Source organism: Mastigoproctus giganteus, chromosome 3, assembly GCF_048544385.1.
Source record: "Mastigoproctus giganteus isolate SK-2022 chromosome 3, ASM4854438v1, whole genome shotgun sequence".
Classification (NCBI taxonomy): domain Eukaryota; kingdom Metazoa; phylum Arthropoda; class Arachnida; order Uropygi; family Thelyphonidae; genus Mastigoproctus; species Mastigoproctus giganteus.
Window position 1 is genome coordinate 46,066,764 of NC_143577.1, and position 22,457 is coordinate 46,089,220.

The following is a 22,457-nucleotide window of genomic DNA, read 5'->3' on the forward strand; positions in this document are numbered from 1 at the left end:
TAATGTTATTACAAGTAACATTAGAAACGGAAAAGAGAAAATTGTAAAAAAAAATTTTTTTTAAAAAAGTATTTTTCTCCAGGTTAATTTCCTTGAATTCTGAAAATTATTGTTTCACTTATTAATTATTTGACTTACTTTTGAAACTTGGTGAAGCATTAATTTTTTTCTTACATTTTAACGTTCTTAATTGTGTTTTTTTTTTTTTTTTTTTTTCCAAGGTGCCAAACAAAATTCAGTTGATGCTTTAGCATTTGACACTTTGATCCCTAAATCTATAGTACAGAGGTATATCTCTCTTCTTACTGAGCACAGACGTATTATTCTTTGTGGACCTAGTGGAACTGGAAAGACCCATCTAGCACATAAATTAGCTGAGTTTCTAGTTCTTAGGTGAGAACCTTCTTAAATATATTTTAACAATATATATACTGGAAACTGTAATGCAGAGGCATTGTAGTGCATGCATGCACACTCACCCTTGTATTCTTATATATATATATATTTTTTTTAAACTATATTTCCAAGATTAGAAAGTGAATTTATAAATCTGTCCATATCCGTAATAACATTTGTTTATTCTCTAAGCCAAAACCAGGAGATATTGAGGACACCTTGATAGAGGGAGGATATTTATATTTCAGTCTAACCTCTTGTTTCAAGATAATAGCCATTAAAATTATAAAGTGCTGCCCATTTAGAATACATCTATTCACAGTACTATCCAAGCCAAATTAACAATACATGTTAGGAGTTCTAGGGTATCCTAATTGGGGATTGGAGTATCCATTTCAATCAGCCATTTCAATCACTCATTATAACCACAAATGTGCATTTACTGTGTGATTCAAATGAAATGTTATAATATATTAAAAGATATTAAAGTATTCTGAAGGATATTTTTGGCCAGTTTGAAACAATGAAGTAGGATCGTATTTTATTGCCATGCTGAAAGAAGTGGAAAGTGGATTCTCTTAATTCTACTTAAAGCTTCTTGTTTATTTATTTTATATAAATAAAGCTAACTGTTTTAAGATTCGAAACCTTTCTTGTGTCACAAGTACATTTTAGTACAGTACTCTCGATTTTTCGGAATAGATGGTAAAATCGATTTCCCGGTTAATCCAAAAATAGTGTCTCCAACCTATGTAAGAGATACGTCCCAGGACTTCTTACATAAGTAGAGTTTATGTAACTTGAGAATGACTAATAAAATATTACTACTATATCCCTGATATGCCAAAATTACAAAAACTACGTAATATCCTCAGAAGAATGAAGAAAAATAGTTATATATTTTTAATTAGTTCAATTAAATACTTTATCTGGGGACAGCGGTGAAGTAGCTAGAGTGGCACATAAGAAAAGGAAGCAAAAATGCATGTTATTGTACTGTAAAAACTGATATGTATTTCATAGCCCTGGTTATTATAGTTGACTTCATTGGTGCTGATCGCTTCACTGCTTCTCGTATTCTGTCTTTCTCCTTTATTGTGTTCACCGTTGCCACTGACAAATCTGAATTCTGCACGATACTTGTTAATGTTTGGCCATTTTCATACATCCTTATTATTTTAATTTTCTGATCCAACTCGATCGCTTTCCTTTCCTTGATAGATTTACTAGTACCGCTGTCACTTATTCTCTTAGTTGGCACCATGATAACAGTCAAAATTAAATTTTCTAAAAACAACATCACAGGGTTAAGGCATAAACTCACTATTATTACCCCACGCGAGCTCACATTTTACTAAAGCTCATTTCTGGAGGTCACTGCCATAAAACAATAAAAACAATTTGCACTTTATGGGTTATTGGACTTTTCTGTTAGCGCAATCTATTATAAACGGGTAGTAAACTCGATCCTATTGCATTTGTGATAATGCCGATAGCTGCAATTCTGTGGGTTTTTATGTTATTATGGAAATGTGTGTCCCTTTCACTAACATCTTCAGTCATATAAAAAATATATAAATAACGTAAGTCGTATATAAATTACTGTATCGAAAAATGTTCAGCAACCTACGTAAAAAGTATGGTGATAGATAAAAAAAACTTACCATGCACTACCTGTGTGTCCAATACGATGCTTCCCTTTATTTTTTACGGTATTGACAGCGGGGATTGCAAGATAATAGGCACACTAATCTCCCAATGACGACTTATAATGCCGCAAAACATCTGTTTATACCTATTCTAGTTATTACTTGAATGTTATGATTTCTGGTTGATTTTTTTTTTTTTTTAATTTGGAGTCTTTAAGTGTCCCGGTTAATCCTATCCTGGTAAATTGAGAGTCTGCTATATGTGCATTTTCTAGGACAACATAAAGATTATATTTTAGATATAATCTTTTGTTATATCGGGGTACCTCAGGAGCTGGAGTGCAGTAGCACACGCTCTTTGAGTAGACCGGGATTCAAGCCCCTGACTGCTGAATACAGTTGATATGCCAACCCGCACTGGACCAGCGTGGCAGATTATGGTCCATTTCCCTCAGCATGAATTGTTGAGGAGGCTTCCATCCTGCAGTGGGTTGATAATGGCTGCACTTTACTTTTTACTTTTACCTTTTATATCATTCATAACAACTTTTGTCTATATAAATCAATCTCATTTGCTGTTAAGTCTAACATCAGTATCCCAAATTCATTCAGATGCTTAACCTGGTTGCAGCACAGAGTGGTCTAGCATGCTCCTCAGCAAAATATCTGTAGCACATTAATCACTGGATGTGCTCTTAATACTGGTTATGTTCAAAGAACAAAACCCTTCTGGAGTGATGCCGGTTGTGACAGACCAATCAGCAGGATATTGATTGTGCATTAATTAGTGGCTGTTACTCTACCTACCTTCACAATTATGTTCTTAAATATATGCAGTTTTACATGAGAGTAGTTTTGCAGTTATTGTTTTTTTTTTTGAAATTATGAATACATTACTAATATGAGTGATGTCTTTTGAGGTTATGATGGGTATCATGGCACGCTCCATCATCTCTTACATTTCAAGGATACAGCTTTAAAACAGTGTTCCCATACCAGTCACTAGGTGAACCTATTGATAATTCTAGGAGGCATCGAAAAACTGATGTTTAATCTTGCTACCTCCATTCTGTCAGCTAGTGACTGGAGTGAGTCTGAGCACTGTGGGAGGTATTATTGAGACTACATTATGTCAGGGAGTTAGGTATATTCTTGCTGTGTGTACCTCATATCCAAGAATTCACAAAATTCACATACAAAAATTTCAACAATTCACATAACAATTTCCCCCCAATGCTCTTTTACTTTATCTGCTAAAAGCATCATGGATAGGCCATCTAGTATAGAGACTTATCCATGAAAAGATCTAAACTTTCCAAAATCTTCTTAATTAATTTCACAAATATATATAATCTGAGTTCAAGCTCAATGATGTCCATTTCCACCTACAATCTGCCTAGACCCACTGATATCAGTTGTCTGAACCACTACTTATCTTAGTTGCCCTAACTATTTGCTCTATGATTCCTTTTGCTTCAAAGGTGGTACTTGTGCATATGTCCATTGTGATATTCCTTGGTAGAGACTTCCTAATTTGGAACTTCCTAATTTTGATCTTCTCTGGCTTAAAATATCTCCATTCCATTCTGTCAAGGTCTAGACAAATTAAATAAATTGGCTGAGAAGTGGCAATTGAAGTGTAATATTGACAAATGCAAGGTATTTCATATAGTGAACAGTAATCCCAGATTAATGTACCAACTGTGTGATCTTGTTTGTTTGTTATTTGGTTTTTAGGAGCATTAGCAACTAAGGCCATATTGCTCCGGGATATGCGGTGGTCATTCCTTGACCTTTCCGCATACTCCGTATTTGGTGGTGACGGGCTCGAACCCCGGTCTAATCAAGAAGCATGTGCTACGCACTGCTGCTCCTTCCCACCTGGCTACGGAGGCGCCCGTGTGATCTTGTGGTACCACCCCCAGGGCAGTGGAGAATGAAAAAGAAATGGGGATAATTGTGCTGTCAGATATGAAGTTTTATGAGCAGTGCAGGGCAGTTCATGGGGATTTTGCCAGTGATATACAGGAATTTTACCAGCAGTGAAAGGGGGTGATTATCCCATTGTATAAGGCAATGGTCAAGCCACATTAAATACTGCATACATGTCTGGAGGCCTCATTTTAGGAAGGATGGGGATCTGTTGGAATGGGTGCAGAGAAAAGCAAAAAGATTAGTGAGAGGAACAAAAAGATACTCTTAGCAGGAAAGGCTTCAGTTCTGGAGACTAGGCACCTGCGAGGAGATTGAGGTGTTTAAGGCTTTGAATGGATTGAGTTTACTCAATAACTCAATCCATTCAAAGCCTTAAACTTGTTCAGACTACACACATGAGGGAGCATAAATTCTAATTGAGGAAGGATGGTTTCAGTGTAGATATAAGGAAATTTGCCTTCACCCAGTGAGTGGTTGATTGTTGGAACAAATCAAATCCTGTGTCATAGAGTTGGATAGTTTGATTAAATTCAAAGTAGAACTAGACAAGCTGTTTGAAGGGATGGATAGGTGATATGGGAAGTGTTGGCTTAATGACCACAACAGCTTGCTCATTTACCCCCCACATACCTAACACTCTTGATTTCTTTCTCATCTTTCAAAGTCAACGTTAGTGGTCCTCTGCACACTTCAGATCACAACTTGGTGATGGTCACTTTTCCTTTGGAGCCCCTCTCTCTCTCTCTCTCTCTCTCTCTCTCTCTCTCTCTCTCTCTCGTGGCCATTCTCAGTCTTGTGTTTGGCATCAGGAATGCAAAATAGGATGATTGTGTGATATTTATTCCTCAGTTAGGTTACTTTTTAAATCTTCTGATCCTAATGTTCACTCAGATTATATCAATGAAATTATTTTTATAGGAATGAAATCCTTTATTACACATGCTATTTTAAAATCTCATCCCTTGTCTAAACCATGGTTATTCAGTAAACATATTAAGGCCATCCAAGATAAGAATGTTGTATATCTCAAGTGGCTTATCTCCAAATCCCCAGCATCATTTTTGCTTATAGCTTATAACAATTGCAAAATAGTTATTAATCAGCCAAAACTCATTTTTAAATAGGCTAAATGTAGCAAACTTGCTTCTTGTGCAAATGGTAGGTTAGCATTCTGGTCTCTTGCTAAAACTATTAGTGCAATTTCGGTTCATCAATATTCCCATCTCTGTTACAACCTACTGTTTTCATTGCATCCTCAGCTAAGGACAAAACTGCCTTACTATCATCATATTTTCTCATATTTTTCTTCTAATTCTTGTATTGATGATATTGGTAAACCACCTCCTGTCATACCCAATACACTCCATTCAGCACCTTCCATGGTCATCCAACAGAAGGATATCAGAAGAATTCTGAATTGATGACAAGAAAGCTCCAGATCCTGATAGCATTTCTCCACTTGTTCTCAAAACCTGTGCTCCTGAGCTTGTGACTGTACCGTGCCTTCTTATTTCCCTGGTGTTTTTTCTTCTTGGAAATTTTTCATATCCAGCCAGTTCTTAAAAAGGATGACAAATCCTTCCCGTCCAGGTATTGATCCATTGCACAAACCTCTACTCTTTCAAAATTAATGGAGAAATTCATTTACTGGCAACTCTTAAATTATGTCAGTCTTTTGTCTGATCAATGATTGCCAATACAAATTCTGTTGGTGTTGATTCACTAGTGATATATTGGCTTGTGATACATTGATTTTCAATGGAAAAATTTTGTGAAACTTAACCAACTGCTCTTGAAATTTGTAAGACTTTTGATCATGTTTTATATAAAGGTCTTCTAAATAGGCTCTCATGGTCTATCAACTGTTTTTGGCAATTGGGTATCCAGTTTTTTCTCTGACTGCTTGCCACGAGTAATTGGAGATGATGCTCAGTCTTCTGATTTCTTTGCTAATGTTGGTATTTCATTTCAGTTCTTTCTCCCATTTGTTTCCTCATATATTAATGACCTCCTTCTACTGACTTGAAATCCTATCCATAGTTCTGCTGATGATAGCATACTACATTCCACCTTCCACTTTGAGAAACCTTTTCTTTAGCATTAGTAGAAGCATATGATGCAAGAAAGCAAGCTTCTACAGCATCAGCCAAAGAAAAAAACACCTGCCCATTTCACCCATCCATTCGTTCCAAATGATTGTCTAGTTCTGCCTTAAATTTATTTAAGCTTTCAACTTCCACAATGACAGATGGAAGTTTGTTCCAGCAATCAACGACCCGCTGGCTAAAGGAGAATTTCCACACATATATTCGACAACTGTCTTTCCTCAATTTCAGTTTATGTCCCCTCAGGTTTGTAATCTGAGCAAGAGAAAGAATCCCATCACCATTGAGCCTGCTCAATCCATTCAATGCCTTATACACCGTAATCAGATCACCTTGCAGGTGCCCAGTCTCCAGATTCTGCAATTTTCAGAACTTAAGCCTTTCTTTGTAAGAGCACCCCTTTGTTCCCCTCACCAGTCGTGTCGCCCTTCTCTGTGCATGCTCAAGCAAATCTACATCCTTCCTAAAATGAGGCTTCCAGACCTGTATACAGTACTCAAGGTGTGGCCTGACCATTACCTTATACAGAGGGACAATCGCCTCCTTATTCCTGCTTGCAAAATTCCTGTATATCATTGACAACACCCCATGACCTGCCCTGGCAGCCTGTCTGCATTGCTCAGAAAACTTCATATCTGACTGCACAATTACCCCCAGGTCTCTTTCATTCTCTACTACCCTGAGTGCAACACCACCAGTGCCTCCATAGCCAGGTGGGCAGGAGCAGCAGTGCGTAGCACATGCTTCTTGATTAGACCGGGGTTCGAGCCCATGAGCCACCAAATACAGAGGATGCGGAAAGGTCAGGGAATGACTACTGCATATCCCCGGAGCAATATGGCCTTAGTTGCTAATGCTCCTAAAAACCAAATAACATAACGACAACAGCAACACCACCCAGTTTATACATTTCTCTGGGGTTACTTCTACCCATATGCAGTACTTTGCATTTTTCAATGTTAAACTTTAGTTGCCACTTCTCAGCCCATCTGCCCAAATTTTACAGATCCTGTTGCAGCAGCATAGTGTCATTACTGTCATTAACAACCCTGCCAACCTTTGTCTCATCTGCAAACTTTGACACTAAGCCTGATATACCTTCATCAATATCATTGATAAATATACAAAACAATAGTGGACCCGACACCGAATCCTGTGGGACTCCACTAATAACATTAGTCCACAAAGAGCAGCACCCATTGATACCACCCTCTGTCTTCTCCCACTCAACCATCCTTTTATCCATTGTAGCAACTTACCCTTAATACCATTCTGCTCCAATTTGTACAGTAGTCTTCCAAGCGCAACAGTGTCACAAGCTTTCCTGAAATCCAAGTATATGATATCAAAATTATTTTTTGCATCCAGTTCCTTTGTAACCACATGATAATATCCAATCAAATTTGTCAGACAAGACTTTCCCTTAACAAATCCATGCTGTGTCTGAATTATTGCTGCAGTCTTGTTTAGATGATCCTGCAATGCTTTAACCAGTGACTCCATTGTTTTACCCAGAACAGAAGTTAAACTAACTTGTCTGTAATTATTCATGTCATACTTCAATCCCCTTTGTGAATTTGGGATACTTTTGCACATCTCCAGTCTGTGGGGACTTCCCCTGAATCCAAGGATGCTCTCATAATTATGGCCAAAGGTTTGCTTAGTTCCTTTGCTGCCTCCTTTAATATAACTGGATAGATCCCATCCACCCCAGGTGCCTTTCTTATGTTTAACTTGAACAATTATTTTCTCTACTTTGCTTTCAGTTATTACAAAATCATTTAACTCCCTGTTAGAGTTTGATAAACATTTGGCCCTCTTCTCCTTGAATGACTCCTCATGTATGAATGTAGATGCAAAATACTGATTTAGTTTGGCAGTTATATCTATATCTCATAATCTGCCTTCTCTCCCTTAACCTCCTTTGTGACATGATTACAGACTAGCTTATATATACCATAGACTTCTGTGTCACCTGATAATTTATATGCATCTCATGCATTTTTCTTCTCTGCCACAAGTCTCATTAGTTCATCTGACATCCCTTTGGGCCTAAACTTAGAACAGTATTTCTTAGTTGGAACAAAAAGCCTAGTAGCTTCCAAGATTACTTCCTTGAATGCTTCCCATTTAGAATTTGCTTTTGGTAACATCACCATTGGTCCCACTGTATAGCACTTTAAAAATCTCTGAGATCACTGTAGTCACCTTTACAAAAGCAAAAATCCTTCCCTTTACCCCTGATGGTAGTTACATTTTTAAGTAAATCTCACAACAGTACACTGTGATCACTACCACCTAGTGGTTCCTTTATCTGTAAATTCTTAATACATAAATAATCACTGCTGATAATCAGATCAAGAGTGTTACTCCCTCTGGTTGCCTCTCTAACAAACTGATGTAGAAAACAATCTTCCAATAAATCCATAAAAGCCTTGCTAGTGTGAGTGACCCACCCACAAGTTATTGTTATTTGTTTTTTTTTTTTAGGAGCATTAGCAACTAAGGCCATATTGCTCCGGGAATATGCGGTGGTCATTCCCTGACGTTTTCCACATCCTCCATATTTGGTGGGCACGGGCTCGAACCCCGGTCTAATCAAGAAGCGTGTGCTGCCCACTGCTGCTCCTGCCCTACGGAGGCGTCTAACCCACAAGTTCCAGTCAGTATCTGGGAAGTTAAAATCCCCCATTATAAGACACTCTGATTTACTGGCCCATTCTATTTCTCTGTATAATTGTTCATTGTACCCATCAGAGTCATTAGGTCCTATAACAAACCCCTACCCTCATTTTTGCTTTCCCAGTGCTTATGTCACACCAAACTGACTCGACATTCCACTGTCCAACTGGATGCACTTCCTAAGATTTAATGTGTTTCTTAACTAACAGCATAGCCCCTCATCCCTTCCTATCCTTTCTATACACATTGTACTCCCCAAATTATAATTCAGCATTCCTTATATCTGTGTGACACCATGTCTGTGATATCCTAACAATATCTGCCTTTAATGTCTTGACCATCACTTCAAATTGATCAAATTTATTTACTATACTTCTAGCATTTTGTACATACATGTCGATTCTGGTCTTTCACAAACAGCCTTGACTTTTTGACTATCCAACACCAGTTCTATGGATGCCAATCTCCAGTGAATTCTTAAATGGGGCAAAGAAAAATTAGTTAGCTTCAATTCTTTTTAAACCCAATCCTGTCTTTTTTTTTTTTTTTCCTGGAAAAAAAATAAGTCTGTTGTTTCTATTCTCATTTTTGGTGACTCAGATTTCTAGACAAGATGACACGTTTTTATTAGGAAATATTGTGACTTCTAATTTCTCTTGGCATAAGCACATCACAAATATTGCTTTCTGTGCATCAAAACAAGTGGATTTTCGGCAAAGGTAAAGAAAGCCAACACAAGAACCACGGGAAACTTATACCGAGCAAACTTGTTTCCTGCTACTGCAGTTTCTCCCTGCATTCTCATTAAACAGATGGTGCATGTTATCAGTAGTGGCAGTAGAAGTCAATAACGATGTATTGATTAGATTTTTCTCATTATTAAAACCAGATTATTGGAGTTTGAGTGTAATGCCTTCACAGCTGAATTAACTTATGGGTACCCCCCCCAGACTGTCTCAGTCTTAGGGTGTTTATCTCCCCTTCCCACTGTTTTAAAACAGGAAAACGACTTCTACAGATGGTGCATGTTATTGGTAGTGGCAGTAGAAGTTGTTTTCCTATTGGGCTAAAACAGCGGGAAGGGGGGATAAACACCCTAACTGAGGCAGTCTGGAGTGTGTACCTGTAAGTAAATTTCAGCCCACTCATGAACTCCAATAATCTGGTTTTAATAATGAGAAAAACTAATCAATACATCATTATCGACTTCTACTACCACTACCAATAACATGCACCATCTGTTTACCAAGCATGCAGAGAGAAACTGCAGTAGTGGGAAATGAGTTTGCCTGGTATAAGTTTACCGAAGTTTCCCATGGTTCTCATGTTGGCTTTCTTTACCTTAGCCGGGTTTTCTTTTTTGCTGTTTGCATTACTCACTCTGTACAAATCTCAAATCCACCCTACCATAGAATATTGTTCCCACATCAAGTATGTTGTGCCCCAAAAACCTCTCTCAAACTTCTGGACCTCATCCAAAAGAGGCCCCATCTCTTACAAAGTCTCTTCACTCTGTTTCTGCTGCATGCCTTTTTCTGTAGCTTTTTCCATGGCCACTGTTATTCTGAATTGGCACCTGTATTCCCCACTCTCTTCTGAACCATTCTGAACACATGCAGCAAGCAGTCAGCATCCATTCACTGTCCAACTCCATATTCACAGAACCAACTTTTTCTCTTCCACATTTGGCTTCTACTTCTGTTCTCTGGAGCAACCGTCCTTTGCATGTATTGCCCAAAAATTTAAACCTACAAAAAGTTCAAGTCTGTTGTTGCTAAGTATTTTCTCTTCTCAGCCTTCAACCCATGCATGCTAAGTGTTATAAATTCTAATACCATTTGTGTTTGGGGGTTTCATAAAAAAAAATTATATGCAGTGTAACTCCAGTAGTTTTATAACATTTTGTAAGTATTAAGTATTCCAAGCATGCAAATTCATGCACAGTACTGAATTTTATTGCACTTATTGTTTTGGAAGCAACTAATAGTGTCATGTTTATATATTAAATATATGATATATATATATTTTTGTGTAATTAATAAATAAAAGTTTGGTTTCATTGAAAATAACAGGTTAAAAATTGTAACATTTTTAAAGCTTCAAATTTAATAATTTTTCACACGCATTTGTATTTACTCAAAGAATTTGAGTAAATTTAATTATTAGGAATGTTTAGACTGTGATAAGATACAAAGTGTGGCTATTAAATAACAAGACCATTGCAATAAAATAAATATAATGAAATATATCATACCTTACAAAGTTATCCCCTTCAAAATAATTTAGGCTTGCATACACTTCCATACATTTTTTCTAAGCACAAAGAGCACAAACATTTCTGGAAGTCATCTTCTGTAAACATTTAACATTTTCTGAATATCTTCAATGTATTGAAAATAGGTTCCTTTAAGTACACTTTTCAGTTTAGGAAGAGAAAAAAGTCAAGGGTTTAGATCTGGCGAGCAGGGTGCATTTCACATACAGGGATTTGTTTTTGGCCAGAAACTGGTGAACAGAGAGTATGTTAGTTGGAGCATTGCCTTGATGGAGCATCCAACCATCCTTCCACAATTCAGGTCTCATTCTTGGAATTTTTTCACACAGCCTTGTTAGAACTTCAATGTACTATGTTTGATTGACTGTGATTTGGCGTAACAATTCAGCCATAATAATTCCTTTAATATCAAATAAAACAAGCATGGTTTTCATTTTTTGATTTTGACATTCTTACTGTTTCTTTGGTCTGGGAGATTTTTCGTCCATTGCATTGACTGTGTTTTAGTTTCTGGGTTGTACTGTAATTACTTGCAACTTTCATTGCAAGTAATTACAGTACTCACAAAGTTTGGATATTCTTAAATTTTTTTCAAAACTTCTTCACTGACTTGGAATCTTCTCATTCTTTGATCTTCAATCAAAATTTCCTTACCCAATCCACATCTTCATCAGTTTTCATGGGTACTTGACATACTGGTTGTTCATTGTCTTTTACATTCTTTCTTTCTAAAAATCTTTTATGCCATTCAAACACATGAGCTCTTGACATAGTATCTTCCCCGTAAATTTGATGTAACAACCCATAACTTTCAGTTGAAGTTTTATTTAGTTTTGTTAAAAATTGGAGTCGAGGTTGATCTGTTGCTAGATTCTTTTCTCTGTCATTTTTCCAGCAAACTGCAAAAACACAAAGTAATCAAAATCTGTCTCTCTCTGCAAAGAAAATGAAAGTGTTGGAATTATTATTAGCTATATGGTGCAAGGAAGCCTTAGGCTTCATCATCATCAGCCATTTTCAGTCCACTGCAGAATGAAGGACTCTCCAGCAACTTTCCAGTTCCTTCTGTTTTGTAGTAGCAGTAGTAGTGGCATGTGATGCAAGAAAGCATGTGATGCAAGAAAGCATGTGTATGAGCTGATGCAGCATCAGCCAAAAAAAAAACAAACAAAAAAAAAAAAAAAATCACACCATTCCCTCCAAATGCCTATCCAGTTCCTCCTTAAATTTATTCAACCTATCAACTTCCACAATGACAAATAGAACTTTGTTCCAGCAATTAACCACCCGCTGGCTAAAGGCAAATTTCCGCACATCTATTCTACATCTGTCCTTTCTTAATTTGAATTTATGCCCCCTTAGGTTCGTAATCTGAACAAGTGGAAGGATCCCATCAGAATTCAGCGTGCTCAACCCATCCAAGGCCTTATACACCTCAATCAGATCACAGCACAGGTGCCTAGTCTCCAGCCACTGCAATTTGCAGAACTTAAGCCTCTCTTGGTAAGAGGATCCCTTCATTCCCTTCACCAATCTTGTTGCCCTTCTCTGTACACGCTCAAGTAAATCTACATCCTTCCTAAAATGAGGCCTCCAGACCTGTACGCAGTACTCAAGGTGTGGCCTGACCATTGACTTATACAGAGGGATAATCACCTCCTTTTCCCTGCTAGCAAAATTCCTATATATCATTGACAAAACCCAATGACCTGCCCTAGCAGCCTGTCTGCATTGCTCAGAAAACTTCATATCTGCCTGCACAATTACTCCCAGGTCTTTTTCATTTTCTACCACCTTAAGTGTAGTACCACACAGTTGGTATATTTCTCTGGGATTACTTCTACCCATATGCAGTACTTTGCATTTGTCAAGGTTAAACAGTTGCCACTTCTTAGCCCATCTGTCCAAATTATCTAGATCCTGTTGCAGTAGCACACTGCCATTACTGTCATTTAACAACCCTGCCAACCTTTGTATCATCTGCAAACTTCGACATTAAGCCTGATATACCTTCATCAATATCATTGATAAATATACAAAACAATAGTGGACCCAACACCGAATCCTGTGGGACTCCACTAATAACATTAGTCCACGAAGAGCAGCACCTATTGATTACCACCCTCTATCTTCTCCCACTTAACCATCCTTTTATCCATTGTAGCAACTTACCTTTAATACCATTCTGCTCCAATTTGTATAATAGTCTTTCATGCGCAACAGTGTCAAAAGCTTTCCTGAAATCCAAATATATGATATCAAAATGTGCAATGGCCATCCATTTACTACCCACAAACTCATGAATTTCATCTATCCATCTCCGCCGTTGTCTTCCAAGTTTTCTTCTAGCTCCTCTTGGGTAAAAAGGTACCATTCTGTTATTTTCTTAGTCCATCTGTCATCATGTCTTCGAGCTATGTGTCCTGCCCAAAACCATTTTAGTTCTTTAGTTTTGATAAGAATGTCCTATACTTGAGTTTGCTGCCTAATCCATGTGTTTCTCTTCTTATCTAACAGTCTGATTCCCAATATAATTCTTTCCATTCTTCGCTGTGTAGTTCTCAGCTTCTCTTCCATTCTTTTGGTGAGTGCCCAAGTTTCATTTCCATAAGTCATGGCGGGGAGTATACATTGGTTCATTATTTTACGTTTCAGACAAACTGGAATATTGCTCTTCAGAATGTGACTATATTTCCTGAATGCTATCCATCCAAAGTTTATTCTTCTCTTGACTTCCAGCCATTTATCATTATTATAGCTAATAACTTGTCCCAGATAAGTATATGACTCCACCTTTTCAATTACTGCTCCTTCAATCATTATTTCCCTTTCTGTGGCATACTTGTTCATCATTACTTTTGTTTTAGCCATATTCATCTTAAGTCCAAAATCCTTACTAACTGCGCATAACTGATTAAGATTTTCCTCTAATTCTTTGGGATCGTGGCTTATGACCACAATGTCATCTGCAAATCGTAAATGGTTTAGGTACTCTCCGTTCACATCGACTCCTTTCTGCGACCTGTCTAATCTTCTGAAAGCTTTCTCAAGGGCAGCAGTAAACAGCTTCGGAGATAGTGTCTCCTTGTCAAACTCCTTTCTCGATTTTAAATTTCCTACTGTCTTTGTCTAGTCTAATAAAGGAGGTAGCACTCTCATATATTTTCTTCAAAATCATAATATGTGGGGTATCTATGCCTTGTCTTTCCAGTGCCCGAAACATTGCCTTATGCTGTATGGAGTCAAATGCCTTTTCATAATCCACAAATGCCAGGCATAATGGTGTTTTATATTCATTTGCTTTCTCCATTAGCTGTGATATTACGTGAAGGTGATCCATAGTTGAGAATCCTGTCCTAAAGCCAGTTTGTTCTTTCAATTGATTCTCATCAAGCATTCTTTCTAATTTGTTAGTAATGACCCTTGTGAACAACTTGTAGATAACACTTGTGGGATAACAAGCTAATTGGTCTATAATTTCCAATTTCTGATTTATCTCCTTTCTTATGCAGCAAAACTATGATTGCATTATTCCACTGCTTAGGCATCACAACTTTTCTAATGCACTTTGTGAAGAGCCTTCCCAGTTTTTGTGTTATGTCTCTTCCTCCCAGTTTTAACAACTCTGCAGTAACTTCATCTTCCCCCGGGGCTTTCTGATTCTTCATTTTCTTCAATGCATGTTCTACCTCATCAGGAAGAATATCAGGTATGTCGTATGTTTTGCTAATTTGCAATCCATCTTCCCCACTGCTGGCATCATTCCCTCGCTCCTTGTATAATTCTCTATAGTAGTCTTCTGCTATTTGAATTATGCCTTCTCTGCTATTTATAAGTACACCATCGCTATTCTTCAGTTTCAGTATCATTTGTCTTTCTGTATTACTGCTCATGGCTGCTGATTTAAGTCCTTTGTTTTCCCTTAATGCTTGTTCTACTTTTCTTTCTTGTATTAAATCTTATGTCCTCTCTGAGTCTCTTTCTAATGGCTTTGCATAACTCAGTATACTCAATTTTCTCCTTGTCAGTGTTTATCTTGCTCTTCATCTGTCACCTTCGATTCATCATAACATGTGTTTCTTGACTAATTTTTTCTTCTTTGGATTTCTTTTTCCCTATAGGTTTCTTGGGCTTTATCACTTTCAGAAAGTTGTAATATTCCTTGTCGATATCTTGGTCCTGAGCAGTCTGCAGAAGCTCAAAATTGTTCTTAAATTCCAGTACATACTGCTTTTTCTCCTCTTCTGTTATCTCAAAGACCTTTGTATTATTTACTCTAGTCAGTTTTTTCCTTTGTTTTCCTACATCTATATCAAGTGTACATCTTACCATTCTGTGATCACTTCCAACATTTACCTTATTCAGGACGGTAACATCATTCACAATACATCTTCTGTTAGTGAGGATGAAGTCGATTTCATTAGTTGTTAATCCATTTGGACTCTTCCATGTCCACTTTCTGTTCACCCTTTTCTTGAAAAAAGTGTTCATTACTGACATTCCTTGAGATTCTGCAAATTCCACAAGTCTTTCACCTCTTTTATTTCTTTCACCAATTTCAAAATTTCCTATAGTTCCTCTTTCTGCGCTGTTTTGCCTTTTTCCAACCTTAGCATTGAAGTCCCCCATAATAATAGTGTGGTGGGTTTTCTGCTCATCTAGAAGACTCAATTTCAGTGTACATTTTTTCAACCTCTTCATCATCATGGCTCGACGTTGGTGCATAAATCATTATAACCTTTAACTTGTACCTCTTAGAAATCTTGAGTATTATTCTTGACACCCTTGGTGATGTACTTTTGAATTCCAAAATGTTGTTTTTTAAGTCTTTATGGACCAAGAACCCAACTCCACCTTTGCTTCTTTCACTGTTTCCATTGGTGTACAGCAGATTGCCACTTGATAAACTTATAAGCGATTCATTTCTTCTTCTTGTTTCAGCCAAACCGATGATATTCCAATTCACATTTTCTAATTCCTTTTCCAGCTCTAATACCCTGTCTTCACCGATGAGCGATCTTACGTTGTAACAGGCTAAGTTCAGTTTCCATTCATGGCAGCCTAGTCGTACCCAGAGATTCTTAGCACCCTCTGCTTCCACTCTGATCCTCTTGCTGCCGTAAGAGGGGGAGTGAAAGCCGCTGGGGACTGAGGGCCATTTGTTTCATCGTGCTGTCATATGCTGGAGGGTTTGGTCTTTTCCTCTTCACACTGACCAGGCGTCTTGAAGAAAACCACTCTAAATGTTCGTTGCCACCTAAGTGACGTAACAGGGCTTACCATCGAGAAGGTTTGAATGAGTGGATTTTAGGGAGGCAGGCCAACCGGACTTCTCCTAAATCTTCTGTAATAGAAAGATATTGGATCCATCAGTGTTTTAGACTGAGTGTCTGATAACACACAGAATACCTGTTCCCCTCTAAGCAGTATAAGCAGTTGGTGCAGTATAAGCCTCAGGCTTATACTGCACCAACTGCTTATACTGCTTAGAGGGGAACAGGTATTCTGTGTGTTATTCTGTGCACCAACCAAAAAAAAAAAATTCTGAATTACTCAGAGAGAGAGAGAGAGAGAGAGAGAGAGAGAGAGTAGAAAGGAATCACCAAGGAAGAGAAGAATTATGATATCCAGCTGAGGACCCTGGAAATGTGACTTGGCAGACAATTAGGGAGGAAAGGTTCAAGTTTTAACAGATGTGCCTTTGTTTCACATCGTGTGTGTGTGTACGTACAGTCTCATTATTTAATAGCGACACCTCGTATAGGCTCATCACTATATGTGATCAAACAGGCAAGCATTGAAAGTTACTTTATGTTCAAAGTATATTAGTTATGCTTTTAATGATGGAGAACAACTTTTCCATTGACAAAAAAAGCAGTTGATTAGACAGAATTTAAAGTTAGAAATTATAAAATTAAACAGCAATATTTTGCCTAATTTTAACAGCAGATTGAAAAATTTCAGCACAAATATGACAAAGGTCTAAATTGCAAATCTCCTAAATATGAGATTTGCAATTTAGACCTAAAACTAAAAATAAGCAGGGTGGGTCCCAGTATCTTTAAATTTCAGTATCCTGTATATTTGTATTTTGGCAACATTGAATCCCATTACAGGAATTCCCCGACTTACGTAAGGGTTGTGTTCTGCTGAATGCTACGTAAGTCAGATTTTATGTAAGTAGGAATTTCTCCCATGATTGTGCAGCACTCGCAACGGTGCTAACTGAATTGATTGAATCAAAAAAGAAATGTTCGACGAACATGTATATAGAATTATTTATTGTATTTATTCAATTTTTTATCTCGTGTGCAGGAAAAATTACAAAAGTGCGCAATTTAAAAAAATTTGAAAATTATAAAATTACAAAAAAAAAAGTAGAGACGGCCATAACGTCAGTAAGTTTTACCTCTCGAGCATCATTGCCAGAATCGACATCTTCAGCTGATAAGTATGCTGCTGGGGAGGTTGAGGGCTGTGGAGATTTAGAAGGGGATTGGCCACTCAACCTTACAAAAGAACATATTAATGGATGACTGGACAGTGGCTTTTTTCTTTCCATCATTGATTTCCTTATAGCAAGCAATCATTCACCCCTCCATTAACTTTTAAGAATCGTTTGCTGTCAGGATCCATCTTCTCAAACCTTGCCATTGTCGATGCAATTTCACGAAATGCCATTGCCATCTCTCTGGTGATGAAGCATCTCGGCTCCCCATTTGGTTCATCTTGAACTTCGTCAGCATTTTCTTCTTTCACTACTTCTGCCTGCAAGTCAAAAAGTTCTTTGTTAAATAATTCCTTCTCTTCTTCCTCTATTAACTCCTCCACGTCAACTTCTGAAGTAGCTCTGCAACCTTTACAATCTTATCTGTAATCTCTTCGTATGATTCGTCTTTTTCAAATCCTTCAAAGCCTTTCATGTGCTGTGGGCATATTTTCTTTCATGCGCCATTTAAGCAACTTTTAGTAATTTCTTCCCAGGCCTTATTAATTAATGTTTAAGATGGCGTGGTAAATACTGTAAGATTTGCAAAAGTCTCTTAACGTAAAATTTTTCTCATCGTCTACTGCAGACAATGCCTGAGCAAATATTGTGTGTAAATAGTATGCTTTTAAATTTGAAATAGCACCCTGATGGTTGGATGAGCGAAGTTGTGTTTGGCGGTAGAAAACGCCCACTCTCACATTTGAATTGAAATCATCTAGATGCGTAGGATGTCCAGGAGCATTATCTAATAGAATCAAAATCTTGAAAGGAACGTCGTTGTCTTTACAATATTTTTCAACCTCAGGAATGAAGCAGCATTTAAACCAATCCTCAGAGAGAGAGATATTGTTATCCATGCTCTCTGGTTCAATCAGAAATTCAAGGGTAGGGTGGCTTTATTGATGCCCTTAAATGTATGAGGATTTCCAGAATGGTACGCAATCTGTAATCTCCCACTGCATTAGCCCCAAGCAAGAGCGTGGTCCTATCTTTTGATGCCTCGAAACCTGGCATTGTATTTTTTCCTCTTTGGCAATGTATGTTCGATCTGGCATTTTTTTTCCAATACAGAGCAGTCTCGTCAACGTTAAAAATTTGCTGTGTTGAATCAATAATTTTTAGCTTTCATCAGTAATTTTTTCCAACACATCACAAAATTTCTCTGCAGCTGCGGAACTGACACTGGTGACTTCATCTCATACTTTAATGTTTTGGAAATCAGCACAATGCTTGAACCTATTAAACCACCCATTGCTTGCCATGAACTTGGGTTGGGGTTTGCCGTACTTATCCTTAATATCTTTATAAATACTTGTTGCTTTTGCTTGAATGGTCATTAGACTCAGGGGCACTCGCTTCTGAATCTGATTTTCCATCCATATTATTAACAGCTGTTCCATCTTCCATATAGCACCTGAACGTTGTTTTGTGATCACTGTTGATCTTAAGTGCGTTGATCCTTTGACATGTTCTTTTATATGCGCACACCTTTAAAATAGTATTCACTGTTGAAGCAGCGAGACCAAATTCCCTTGAAATAGATGAAAAACTTTGTCTTGCTTCGTACTTAATCATTTTCATCTTCATTTCTAAATCAATTTTGTTTCGTTTCCTAGCACTACTGCAACTTTCACATTTCGTTGGTCACTTTCACTTCATCATTGTAATACGTAAATAGGAATGAAGAGAAGTTTCTGAAAATTTGTTTTTTATATGATTAAAGATTTCAGTGAAGGGGAACACATTTTGCCATAATAGCGTAAAAACCTACACAATTGCAGTTATCAGGATTATTGCAAGTGTAGTAAGATAGAGTTTACTACCCGTTTATAATTAGATGCACTAACAGAAAAGCCCAATAAACTAGACAGTGTAAATGTTTTTATTGTTTTATGGTCGGGACCTCCAGAAATGTGCTTTAGAAAAATATCACAAAGGTGTTCAACGTTGATTTTTGTAACGGAAACATATGATAATGATGAAAATGTAGTGCAATTTCCATTATAAAAATGACCTTTTAGAGAGAGAAATAAATAGCTTAGTAATATAGTGAAATTTTCGACTTCCAAGGACTTGGAATGAATTACAAAAAAAAAAAAACAGTGTTATTGGGTTCACATTATGATATTTTCACGATACCTCCATTTATTCCTACGGAATGCAAAATACGTTTCCATGATTTTTTTTTTAAGTTTGCATAGGCTGGCAAAAACTTACATAAAGTCGAATTTCCATAAGTCAAGTATTACATAAGTCGGAGAGCTCCTGTATATGGCTGCAACACTAGACGTGTCCTCCATTTTTATTTTTGCTGTTTCAGCTAGGCTCTTGATATTCAACATTCCATCAAAATTGAATTGTGCTGTATATTTTAGAGATTTGTGCATCTCGTGATCTCTAAATATCCATTATTAGTTTTACTTTACATAGATGGTTTGCTGTAAATCATTATGTAAAATATAAGCTGCTTGAATATTTTTTTTTTTTTTTTTTTTTTTTTTTTTTTACATATCTACTTTCAAAATAGTCCACTGATAATTAATTCATTTCAAATTTGTGAAGTCCTTAACAACATGACCAAGCACTACCTGAAAAAAACAGGTAAAACTTGATTATTTTCTTCACATCCCTTAATAAATTTAGAAGTTTTCTAGGGATGCAAAGTAACTAATAGAAAAATGATGACAACTTGGGGGGGGGGGGAAGTAAACCCTGCAGAACATGCCCAGCTTCAAAGAAAAGAAAAACTGTTTTCAAATGCATTGAGGGTAACCCAAGTTATTTTAATTGCAATGAAAATAAATTGATTATGTGTGCTAAAAAGCAATAGGTTAATTCAAAATCTGATTTGTGTGCAATTCATGATGTTATCAATATGTGATTGATTGTGTAGTCCAGTTTCATTTCTTAAGAAATCTTAAAATTCATTGCCTTTCATCATTATTCTTTACAATTTTTACTGTGTATAATTTGTACTTGATTATTCAAAGTATGGATTTAATTATAAAAATTTGCAGTTCTAAATATATAGAAATAATTATATATAAAATGCATTCAGTTTTCTCACACCACCCTTCCACCTTCATTTGTAGTTAGCATGGGAAAACACTAAGTTACTGGTGATATTACATAAAATAGCATCTAAGCTGGACAGAAGCATGACAGTTTATCTTTTTTTTTTGTAGAAGTGGTAGAGATCTGACCCCAGGAGCAATAGCAACATTTAGCATAGACCACAAATCGGCACAAGATTTATATCAATATTTAGCCAATGTTGCTGATCAGTATGAAAGTAGGTAAGTTTTACTGAGCTTTATGTATTCAATTCTTAGATTGAAAAAGGCACTGAGGTCCAAACTTTAAAAGCTTTTCTTGCACTAAAAGCTAATTTTAAATTCAAGCTAATTTCAAAAAAAAAAAAAAAAAAAAATATATATATATATATATATACTGTATATTTAAAATTATCAACCATCATTCTTAGATTGTTACACTGTAAACTAGTGATGTTATATGATAATATGGTCTTCCAATTAAAAAAAATGTTTCACTTAATTGGGACTTGAATGAATAGATATTAGGTGAAAAGACACTAATTACTGATTTTCACTCTTCACCTTGAGACCCTGCCATATTATAATTATTATTAACATGAATAAGTACACCTGACTTTGGCTAATTGGTATGTCTGTGTAGTGATCCCAAAGTCACTTTTGTAGATATTTTTAAAAAGGAAAAGAAAACTCTTTGATCAAAGAAATAGAATCCTTTTATTGACTACATTTCTTAGTTCATTTGTTTGTATTGCTCTCATTGCATTATATTACTTTTTTCATGATGTTTTGTTTTTCTAATTAAATTATATTTTTGATTTAAAAATTTAAATAATAGCTTTATTTAAAATTATACACTTTATATTCAGGTTTTAATTTCTAAATATGTTTCATTTTAGCAGTGTTAGTGACTTGCCATCTGTGATTATACTAGACAATCTACACCATGTAGGCTCCTTGGGAGAAGTTTTCAATGGTTTTCTTAGTTCGAATTATCAAAAGTGGTATGTTTGTTTAGTATAAGTGGCTAAATAGCTTTGTGAACAGAAATATAAAAATAAAATGAAAATAAAGGTAGATTTATGAGAACAGTTTATCATATTTGATATTTTGCCTTTAAATTTATTCTGTTTGAATTTATATTATTTAAATATTGATGAGATCATAGTTTTGTAATTACAGTAATGTGAAGGTGGTGTATAACTAACTTTATGGTAGTGGTGCACCAAAGGACAAATTAACAGTTTTCACATATAGTTATAAATACAGTCTAATCCAAAAGGTGTCTATCAAGTTTCCGGGTATTTTTTCAATTTTAAACATCACAGAAATGGTATTAATTCTGCAGAGGGAGCACAACTTATTTGAATTCCAAGGTAAATAAGGCTGAAACAGAATACGATATAAAATACAAATGGAGCACTGTGCCTATACTAGTATAGTATTATATTTTAAAAAAAGATTTAATATACACTATTTATTACAGGTGTTTAAATTGTCTGCATGCAAATTTTTGAGATCAGACATAAGTTAGTTTTGCTACTGTAACTTATGTTTCAAGGGGAATGCCTGCCCATACAGGATATAGCCACTACCAAGGAGATTTGAACAGAGAGCTATATTTTGATAAACATTTGGGTGGCTCACACATCATTCACTGAAAAAGTTATTCTTTAAGAAAAAGTAAAAAAATTCAGTAGCAAAGGCATTGAACAATTTATAGAATAGTAAGACTACCGAATAACATATCTTCCAATTGTGAAATTGCTATACAGTTTATTGGAACAAATGACAGAAAGAGGTGGTGCATGCTTCCAGTAAAATGAATAAATTTATTAATACAAAATATAAAAACATGAACAATTGGTCTTA

General features: G+C 36.3%; 1 protein-coding gene across 1 annotated transcript in view; it reads left to right on the plus strand.

Moving 5' to 3' along the window:
* Window positions 1–22,457, plus strand: part of LOC150087929 (uncharacterized) — a 347,547-nt gene that overhangs the window by 290,791 nt on the left and 34,299 nt on the right. Inside the window, exons 26-28 of the mRNA XM_090369967.1 lie at window positions 222–393; window positions 20,718–20,828; window positions 21,485–21,589. Coding sequence (XP_090226093.1) covers window positions 222–393; window positions 20,718–20,828; window positions 21,485–21,589 — 388 coding nt within the window. The remainder of the gene's footprint in view (window positions 1–221; window positions 394–20,717; window positions 20,829–21,484; window positions 21,590–22,457) is intronic.